The 10,952-nt window shown below is 39.8% G+C and overlaps 1 protein-coding gene across 1 annotated transcript; it reads left to right on the top strand.

Annotated features, from left to right (window-relative positions):
• The first annotated feature begins 241 nt into the window (after window positions 1-241).
• LOC128048181 (Krueppel-like factor 17) lies at window positions 242-1,411 on the top strand. The gene has a single exon (XM_052640590.1). The coding sequence runs from the start codon at window positions 242-244 to the stop codon at window positions 1,409-1,411; it is 1,170 nt and encodes a 389-aa protein (XP_052496550.1).
• Window positions 1,412-10,952: the final 9,541 nt, after the last annotated feature.

Genomic DNA, 10,952 nt, shown 5'->3' with positions numbered 1-10,952 from the left:
AACAAGAATTCAAAAGTGAATGTCTGAACCATAGGACATTAATACAGGATTTTGTGAGAGGAAGATGGGAAGCTGTATGCTTTTTTAAAAAAACTTTAGCCCCCCCGCGCGGAGAGAAGTCGAAGCTGAGCGCGGTGATTGTGGCGTGGCAGTACCTGCGACGCGCCGCGCGTCTCAGCTCTGCTCGGGTGTGGGTCTGGACCGGAGCGCAGTGTCAATGTGCAACCCGTCCCAAGTTCAGATGGAGCAGGGGGCCGAGGGCCTGAACCAGTGGCGTGTGGCTTCCCACCAGTTCACAGAGGATGCTGAGAAGTCAATGTCCATCTTGAACATGTCTTCATCTCCCGGAAGCAGTGGAATGCACACCTCTTGGAACCATAGTCCATTAGGCATTCAACACATCCCTCAGTGCACAGAGCTGCAGAGGATCCCCTTGGCTTCTGCTGAGGCACCCAGGCAGAATGCCAGTGAAATGGGGCCACAGTTCAGTATGGCACTGCCTGACCACCATGTGAGCTACTGCCCCCAACTGACTTTCACCCCTTCCCAGATGACTTTCACTCAAGGAATGTCTCCTTCACAGCCAGGAATGATGATTTTCGAGGAACCCCAGATGATGCCCCTAGGAGAGCCCAATATTCCAGGGATGGCCATGACCTTTGGGAATCTAAGGATGCCCCTTAATGGGCCACCAGCCTCACCTCCCAGTGGAATCCCAATGATGTCCCACATCAGAATGCGAACAATGTCTTATCCTGGCCTCCCAACAGTAGCTTCTAACAGAGACCCTTTACCACCTAAAGCATTATTAAATCCAACCGTGCCTTCCACTGAGGCCCAAGCACTGCTCCCTCCTGTGGCTCAGATGTTGCCTCCTAGAGCGCCCCACAACTTTGGGATGTCCCCAGGTGGATCTCCAGTATTGCTGGCTTTTAAATCCCAGGGCTCTTTTGTGAACCAGCCAGTCTCCCAAGAAGACCCCTTCCTACCTAGGCAGCCCATACCTGCTCCACAAAGAGCAGAGCAGCAGTACTCCAGGACCCAGGAAAAGGCACCTAGGCAGAGATCCCCAGTTTCAAGGCCTTACCGCTGCGACTATGAGAACTGTGAAAAAGCTTACACTAAGCGCTCCCACCTCGTGAGTCACCAGCGCAAACACACAGGTGAACGGCCCTATAAATGCACCTGGGAAGCCTGTACTTGGTCCTTCTTCCGTTCTGACGAACTTGGAAGACATACTCGGATACACACCAAACATCGACCACATAAATGTGACCAGTGCGGCCGACAGTTCATGAGATCTGACCATCTCAGGCAACACCAAAGGACTCATATGAGGACTCCAAGGTCTCCAGACCCACCGGCAGACAGTGGATGTGTGGCTGGTCTTCCTCCTACTCCTGGTCTTTAGGTCAATCTGCTCATCCCCTCATTTTGGCTTCTCCACCCAGATCATGCGTGCCTCTGACCAGCTAGTCTCTTTGGTGGGTGTAGGCTTTGATGAAGACACTAAGATTATGAGGCAATGGTGAAGCCCATATGAGCTCTGGACCCAGTCAGGGCTCCTCAGAAACTGCTGGATGCCCTCACATCTCTGGGGCCACCTACTTGTGCCAAGTTCAGCCACATGGGAAGATGGAGCAAAGTAAAGAATTGGAGCTTTATTCAAAAGCTCTTTATCTTATGTCACTCCCAGCTTGAAACCCTTTAGCGACTCTCCTTTGCCTGCTACCCAAAATCCAAGTTCCTTATTTTGGTCTTTGACAGTTTCCAGAGCCAGACTATGTTCAAATCCTGAATTTACCACTTACTAGCCATGTGACCTTGGGAAAGGTTTTTGACCATTGTGCCAGGTTTCCTCTTCTGATAAGTGAGAAAAACAGTATTGGACTGTTGTGAACACGTCTTATGTACAATATCAAATGCTCTCTGGCACTCACTAGCCACATATCCAGTTTGTCTCCTTCCATCATTTCCAGACTTGGATGAAATGCTCCCCACAGGACATGGGATCTGATATCTCAAGTAGCCACTAGCAACCCAGGAGTGTGGAAGAGTTAATGCTCCAGGCATAGTGTTTGACTGTTGGGAGCTGGGAGAAATCCAGGCAGATAAATTGCCTCTTCTTCCCTCCCTTGCCTGAACTGGTGCAGGATTTCTCCCATGGGGAGGCCATTTCTCCCATGGGGAGGCCTCACCGGCAGCCAGTGCGCACAGCTTCTGCGCCTCTTCCAGGCTTGTCACGGAGCAGACTGTGCTGTCGCCTCCCATTCTTCCTTACCTTGTGCCCCTTTTCTCATCCTCAATGCCCTGGGTTTTTGTCACCCAAATAAAACACTGATACTTAAAAAAAAAAATAAAAATAAAAAAAAAAAATAAAAAAAAAAAATAAAAAAACTTTAATTGGAGAATAATTGCTTTCCAATGTTGTGTTAGTTTCCTCTGTACAACAATATGAATCACCCATATAATATATATATACATATATATATATATACCCTCCTTCTTGAGCCTCCCTCCCCTCTAGGTCATCACAGAGCCTCAAGCTGAGCTTCCTGTGCTGTCCAGCAGCTTCCCACTAGCTATCTATTTTACACATGGTTGTGGGAACTTGTATCTTTTTAGTAACAGAAGGGAGCTATGGCCTTCACGAGTGCATGAGAAACTGGCTCAGGAGGGCCCCCGGCTAACACACCGAGAGACCTGCTTTTAGGTAACTTTTATTAAACACAATCTCCATTTGCAGAAGGGGAAAGAGCATTTGGGGAAGTAAGAACAGCAACCTTTCTTTGCTTTACTTTCATGTTATTCTAAAAATGATTTAATATATGAATATACCAGTATGAATAGAGAAGAGCTCTATGGAAGACCTAATATCAAGTGTATTAAAAATGTATGACACACTGTATATTCTCACAGGAGTTCTGTCCAGGACCTCTACAGCTGATAAAATGACATAAAAATGTGATTAATAATATTGTAAATCCTGCTGATTGGAAAACTCAGGGACACATGACAGATTGACCTGACTCTTTGATTTAAGCCAATATCACTGAAATAACCTTTCATATCCCAAGAAAGAATAATGTCTTGCCTGCAGCATAGAACACAGCAACAGAAAATGCAGTTGTCTTTTGAGGTTTGATTTTATACATTAAAATCTCTTGAAACATTTGTATCTGAGTCTTTAGATACCAAGCTCTTAGCCCAGAACTGCCACTATTTCATTGATCTTTCTAAATCACTCCTATAATTTTTGATGTAAAATAAAACAATAGAAAAAGGAAATATGTCAAGATGCTAATAGTGAAAATCTTAAGCTGATGGGTCTCAGTGCTTTTTGTTCATTTCTTTTTATGGGATTTCCCCAAGTTTTCTACAAAAACATAAGATGGGAGGTATGGGGAGAGATGCAATTGTTTTTTAATAGCATTAAAAAAGAAGTTAAAGAGGAAGTCACTTCAAAAACAAAATGTTACAAGTGTTTTCCATCAGACTTAGACAAAAAGAAACTAAGATTTAAATGAATCTAATGAATCAGTGAAGAGCAGAAGGACCTAAGACTCATCATCACACATTCCCAACGGCTTAGACTGCTGTTTTTCATTTTACACCTTAGAGAGGAATGTTCACCTGGGAATCTGGACTAGCCACACTCTTTTGTTAGATACTTCGACCTTGCTGTACTTTTTTTTTTGCATTAAAGTGCCTTTTCTTCTGCTACTTGCATCCTAACATTTCTCTGAGGAACCAGCCCTTCCCTCAACCTTAGATTATGGGTGTAGAGGTGATTCCACTCCTGACTCCAAAGTGGGCATGTGATTCACTTCTAGAAAAACAGAAGATTATATTTTCCAGCTACAGCAATTGGCTCAAGAATGGGTCCATGATCAATATTAGATGCAGAGACTTAGGGAGGATCATGCTCTTTTCTGGTGGACTTGAAACTGGATAAGTTCATGTTTAAAGCTTTTAACAGTTGTTTTTCTGGCATAAAAGAAACTCAAGAATAAAAACTTACTTGGGGAAAGATTAGGTCTTCATGACATTGTTTGAGCCCCTGGATCAAGCCAGTCCTGAAGCCTTCCCTGCTTCTGAATATTTCTGGTGTAGGAGCAATAAATTCTCTTTCTGCTTAAGTCAATTCAATGTGAGTTTTTCTGCTTACAATTGAAACAAGTTCTAACTGATAGAACTTTTTATCTATTTAACACCCTATTCAGAGGCATTGTTATCAGATGATTTATTTTTTATACCTGGATAAGGCCAATGGAGTTACACAGGCAGACTCCTGTGTATTCCTTTTAATGCATAAACTTTTAGTATTTATGTAGCACTTGTTTTTTTAGCGTCTGAGTACAACAGTTTACACACTGAGGATATAAAAACAGCTATTGATGCTTATATTATAAATAAATTAAGCATAAAGTTAAATAACATATACAAACATTAATAGGCATCAATGTATTAAAAATTAATCTTTGGAAAGTTCCAAGCAGTACCCTAAAAACAGTTTCTGTGTTTTGATAAATACACCAAAAAAATAAATCAAGCAAATGCTCTTAACCCTATTTGGTTTCCTTGTCATTAAAAGTCCATAACAATTTGAAGATAGAGAATTTTCTGAGGGTACAAAAATTTCATCTAGTTTAAACTCAGTCACATCCTTCTTAAGAGCACTCTAATACAAGCAAGGACCACAGGAGAACCTCCATCTTGGTTCACAGAAAATGACAATAAACTCATCCGCTGATTCTGAAGATACCTTGTTTGAGAGGAAGGTTCAGAGAAGAGGAAAGTGCATGCCATCATTTGTTTTTCTTTCCTCCTACAGGAAAGGGATTCAGTGGCACCTGATAGCACGACTACAGAGGTGAATGGGAGTCAGAGAAGAGAAGAGAACAGCCTTCACCGTTACTGCTGGAAATGACCAGTTCTGGCAGTGGCCTGCCGTGGTTGGCTCCACAGTGCCCATGTGCTTTACTTTCATCTGTTATAAGACTGTCATAACAATTTTATTTGAACAGGACACTTTTTGTATCTTCCAGGCAATGATAGTGATGAATATACCAATTTACTATGCCTATTATATGAACATATCCCTTAGACATACACATCTTATTTAATGCACATCCTATACAACTGTATATGGCAAACTTATGAGCAAAGACTATGCTAAAGAGTACTCACATACACTGGCCCACCTTAAAAGAGTCAAAGTCTTTTCTGACTCTTCTCTCATATTTCAATGATGGTCAAACACTTCCATGAATATTAGACATGACAGATTTGGCTATCTTCTCCTGTCCAGATAACAGGGTCAGAAAAATGCCAGTGATAGGTGGAGAAAAGAAACAATCATGTTTTAATATTTGTCATAGGCTGGGAAATATAATTTCTCATTTTCAAAATTATTTTTTATATGTATTTTAAAAATGCACTTTAAAAAATCCAAGCAAAAAAGTAAGGTATAAGGTAAAAAATAAAAATCTTCTTCCTAACAACCATTCTAACTTCTCATAGACAAATAGTATTAATAACAGTTCCTCCAGGGAGTTTCTATACCCTTATGCATTGTCAACAAGCAAATAAATAAACAGAAACTTGCATGCTTTAGAAATATAAATATTCAGACAAATGGGATGCCGAGTAAGTCAGGGATGAACACCCATTTCCTCCAAATTATTACCTGTTTGAATGGGCAGATCCAGCAAGTTACCTTGAAGGGGATGTCTTCATTCTGCAATGAAAAAGCAGCTGTTTATAGTTATGCAAACACGAGGCTAGCAGACACCCAATGTCTTGGGATGGGAGAGGAAGGGACAATACAAACATGCTTGCTTTATCAAAAGCCACTCTTGTCCTTGGTATGCAGACTTTGGAGAGGAGATGGGCGAATCTGAGAAAGAACCACTGCCCTCTTTGTCTTCTAGGAAAGAGGAAGTTCAATCTGTGCCAGAAGTTAGGGAAACTGGTTGAATGGCTGGTTGGGTGGTTCTACCAGGAAAAGACACAGAGGCCTCACCAGGAGGGCAAGAGGACATCAGGTCATCACTGAGTCCATGGGCTTCCATTGAAGGGCTCCTGTAGAAAATGCAGCTAAGACTAGACCTGTGATTTAGAGAATAATGACTGTGCAAACTAAGACAGCTTTTCTTCCACAGCACAAACATGAACCATCACAGCCTCTCAGGATTCTGGAAGAGTGAGGCATTCCAACAGCCATGAAAAAGCAAAACCTGGTAGCTGCCACTCGAGCCAGCCAGTACAATTTAGCCTGGAAAGGTAAAGCCCGGCCAAGAGAGGACTGAACAGACGCTGCTGTGCTGGCTCCCCCTGGTGTTGAGAGCTGGAATGACACACAGCTGGACGCGAGCAGTTAGTGGGACAAATAAGGCAGGTGTGTTCACCTGTGACCACAAATTAGTGGAGCGTATCAAGCTGGTTACATACAAGATCCTACATATTTTTTGCGTTTATATATACTTATTATATGTATGTATGTATACACATATATATGCATGTGTCTCTACATGATACCTATATATACTATTCTTCAACTAGCTCAACTAGCTATTTAATATAATAATACATATTGGATATCTTCCCATAATTGTGTATCTATCTCATTCCTTTTCATGGCTACATATGATTCTATTATATAAATTTATTATCATTTGACTAGTTCCCAATTGATGGATGTCTAAGTTGTTTTTAGTCATTTACTATTACAAACATGGTGCAATAAAGATCCTCACATAAGTATTTTTATTTATCAACAACATAAACTTCTAGAAGTAAAATTGCTGGACAAAAACAGGTACATTTAAATGGATAACAGATATTGCCAACTGTCCTTCAAAACAGTTGTACCAATTTATACTTCTGCTAATGGAGTATGAACCCTTTCCCCATATTTTCCCAACAGTGCAGAGAATCAAATATATAGATTTTCCACTCTAATAGTGAAAAATATAATTTCATTTGATGTTGTTGAATTTCTTCTGTAAAGACAGAAATTATTTCCCTGATTTTTCATATGAGGAAATCTAAACTGAGACAGATTGTATAACTGCTCATATGCCTAATGATTAGAAGAACAAAGATTCAAACCCTGATTTGTTTGATTCCAAAGTCCATTCATACATTCATTCATTTAATAGACTCTACCGTTTTAGACATTGTTCTAACCATGTTACATATTTGTATATTTTATCTTTATATCAAGACTTTAAGGAAGATACAATTAATATCCCCATTTTACAGATGAAGTAATATTGCAAAGAGAAATTAATTTACTTGCCCAACATCACATAGCTACAAAGTATCAAAGATGGAGTTAGAACCCCAACTGTTTGGTGTCCATTTGTTTCAAGGTAAGAACAACCTCCTTAAAACTATTTTTGTTTTGCAAAGAGAGAAATTTGCCCCTGCAAAGGCACAGGCTTTACAGTATTTATAAAAATAGTTATAAGGAAATAAAAACGGATTGATGAAAATTCATTGGGCTTCAAAAGGCTACATAATTTGATATGCATTCAATAGCATGCCTTTCACTCTCCTTCTTAAATACTGAATGTGACGCTATCTCTCAGGGTTTGCAATGATAATCAACAAGGTTGACAGTCTTTTCTATACACAGCACCATTGCTGTCACACATTTTGTGATATAAATTTAATACTTTAGATGGTAGGCACAAATGTCTAACAACCACTGTACCCTAAGCTGCAAAATATTGTGGGCAAATATAAACATGACCATGTATTAGTTGGTGATGAATGGAAAACTTAGAAAATTTTAGGAAAATGGGAAAAAAGGCATTTTTCTAATACTTCTTTTCACTGTAGATTTTTTTATCATATTTTACAACCAGCAAATTAAGCATTATTTTAAATAAGGACATACTAGACTGCCATGATATCAGCCCTTTAAATTAGTGTTTAATAAAGGAAACTAAAGAGGACTTCTAAAAGTACTGTGTATCTGAATAACTATAATGGGTTAAATAAGATAAAAAGTACTTCTGACTGAACCGAACATAGAAGGTCACCTAATAATACCTCTATTCCAAATAAAGCATTTTTCTAGATTTATCATCTTTGATTATATTTTGATACCCACATAAACATAAATATATAGATGTATTTATATACTACTTTAAAGGTAAAAGGAAATAAGTTGACATGAGTTATTAATTCTACTAAAGAAAGCATTCTTAGCTAGAAAACTCTAGTGGCTTCAAAGTTTCATGGGCTGAGTAACAGGGCCAAGCATTGCCTATTTTTATTTTCTAAATCTTACTGTTCTTGGTATATTTTATTGTTACAAAGCCAAAGACCATGTCTAAGAGTTGTCTTATTAATACAAAAATAGGATGCCATTAATTAGGTTTATTAATGGACTCTGGAATGCAGCCGGTACTTTAATGGGATTTCAAGAGCAGTCAGCTCTTTAAGGGATCTGTTTTCTTTGGTTACTATTGTTTATGACAAATATTCTTACAGTTTTCTCTAGTTCATAAGCAAGGCCAATAAATGTTCAGAAAAGACTGTGCCATGCTCTTCATAATCATTTTACCTTTGACATGAAGATTTACCTAATATTTTCCGGGCTTTACACAGTGTAATAATTTTCAAACATTGCAATGTCCCCTATATATAACAAGCAATCAACTACAGCTGGTTTCCTCCACCTGTGTATGACCATAACCATATTTTCCACCTATTTGCTAACCTCTCGCATCTTTTTCTCCCTAATAGCCAGGCAACATGACTGTCCCTCTAGACTTCTAAGCATGATGAATTTGAGTCGATGGGCTTACAGAGGTAAGGGAGTACCAATAATTTTAAAGGCAATTTGATAAAGCAGCATACAATTCTAGATCAATAAGTTTCATTCCCATGAAGCTTAAAGTAATTATATACAAAGCTACGTTCATTTGAGGAGTACAGGTCTGGCAGAATTTTTTATATAAATATTATATAATCATATGTGTTAAATCATATTATTAAGTTCTATCATAGAACAAATCAGTCTACTTGGTTTGCTAAAAGCTGAATTAATCGAGATAAGCATTGGAACTTGAATCCAAACAATAGGAAAGTGCTCATTTATTCATTCAGCAACTATTTAATGAATCAGCCCTCTGAGTTCCAAGGACAGAGCAGGGAACAGAGCAGATGAAGACCTTAAGCCTTAAGGAGTCCACCTTATGCTGGGGGGACCCACAGTTAGTGATAAATAAATAAAATATAAGAACCTCACAAGATGAGAGGCAATATGAAGAAAAATAAAGCAGGAATAGGAATGTCAAGAGAAAACCATTTAAAACAGAGTGGTCACTCCAAAGAATACATACAGATGGCCAACAAACATGTGAAAAGATGTTCAACATCGCTGATTATTTAAAAAATGCAAATCAAAACTACAATGAGGTATTACCTCACACTGGTCAGAATGGCCATCATCAAAAAATCTACAAGCAGTAAATGCTGGAGAGGGTGTAGAGAAAAGGGAACCATTCTGCACTGTTGGTGGGAATGTAAATTGGCACAACCACTATGGACAACAGTATGGAAGTTCCTTTAAAAAGGTAAAATTAGAGCTGCCGTACGACATAGAAATCCTAGACATATACCTAGAGAAAACTATAATTTGAAAGAATGCATGGATCCCAGTGTTCATAGCAGCACTATTTACAATAGCCAGGGCATGGAAGCAACCTAAACATCCATCAATAGAGGAACGGATAAAGAAGATGTGGTCCATATATATAATGGAACATTACTCAGCTATTGAAAGGAACAAAGAGTGCCCTTTGCAGAGATGTGAATAGATCTGGAGACTGTCACAAAGAGTAAAGTAAGCCAGAAAGAGAAAAACAAACATTATATAATATGCTTATATGTGGAATTTAGAAAAATGGTTAAGATGAACTTACTTGCAAAGCAGAAATAGAGTCACAGATGTAAAGAACAAACTTATGGCTACCAAGGCAGTTGGTGAGGTGGGATGATTTGGGAGATTGGGACTGACGTATATACACTACTTCCCTGGTGGTGCAGAGGTTAAAGCATCTGCCTGCAATGGGGGAGACCTGGGTTCAATCCCTGGGTCAGGAAGATCCCCTGGAGAAGGAAATGGCAACCCACTCCAGTATTCTTGCCTGGAGAATCCCATGGACGGAGGAGCTTGGTGGGCTACAGTCCACGGGTCGCAAAGAGTCGGACACGACTGAACGACTTCACTTCACTTCACTTCATGTATAAAATAGATAACCTACAGTATAGCATAGGGAACTCCATTCAATGCTTTGTGATGACTTAAATGGGAAGGAAATCTAAAAAAGAGTGGATCTATAAATGCATGTATGCAAGCTCAGATGCTTCAGTTGTGTCCAAGTCTTTGCAACACTATGGACTGTAGCCCACCAGACTCCTTTGTCCATGGGATTCTCCAGGCAAGAATACTGAAGTGGGTTGCCATTTCCTCCTCTGGGAATCTCTGTGACCCAGGGATTGAACCAGCATCTCTTAAGTCTCCTGCATTGGCAGTTGGGTTCTTTACCACTTGCGCCACCTGGGAAGCCCAGATACAAGTATATGTGTGACTAATTCACTTGGCTGTACAGCAGGATCTAACACAACATTCTAAAGCAATATACTCCAATAAAATCAACTGATAAAAAGGAAAGGCAACAATAAAAAGTAAAGTAGAGTGGTCAGTGAAGGATTTTGGAGAAGGTGACATTTGAGTAAATTCCTAAAGGAGGTCGGGGAAGCAGCCATGGAGATATGTGTGGGAAGAGTGTTCTGTATGGGAGGAAAGGGGATGGTGGGGTGAAGACCACACTCGTGGCCCTGTGAGGGCAAGTGTGGTCAGCGGGAGGAAGCATGGGAGGGCAGTTGAAGTCCTAAATTAGGTCCTTGACGAAGTCCTAGATGAGATCTGA

The sequence above is a fragment of the Budorcas taxicolor genome, chromosome 5, assembly GCF_023091745.1.
Source record: "Budorcas taxicolor isolate Tak-1 chromosome 5, Takin1.1, whole genome shotgun sequence".
NCBI lineage: Eukaryota > Metazoa > Chordata > Mammalia > Artiodactyla > Bovidae > Budorcas > Budorcas taxicolor.
The sequence above is the reverse complement of the archived record's forward strand: the minus strand, read 5'-3'. Positions and strand labels throughout refer to the sequence as shown.

Bases quoted from the DNA above. Each gene is read 5' to 3' on its own strand.
- LOC128048181 (XM_052640590.1), top strand. From the start codon at position 242: ATGGAGCAGGGGGCCGAGGGCCTGAACCAGTGGCGTGTGGCTTCCCAC.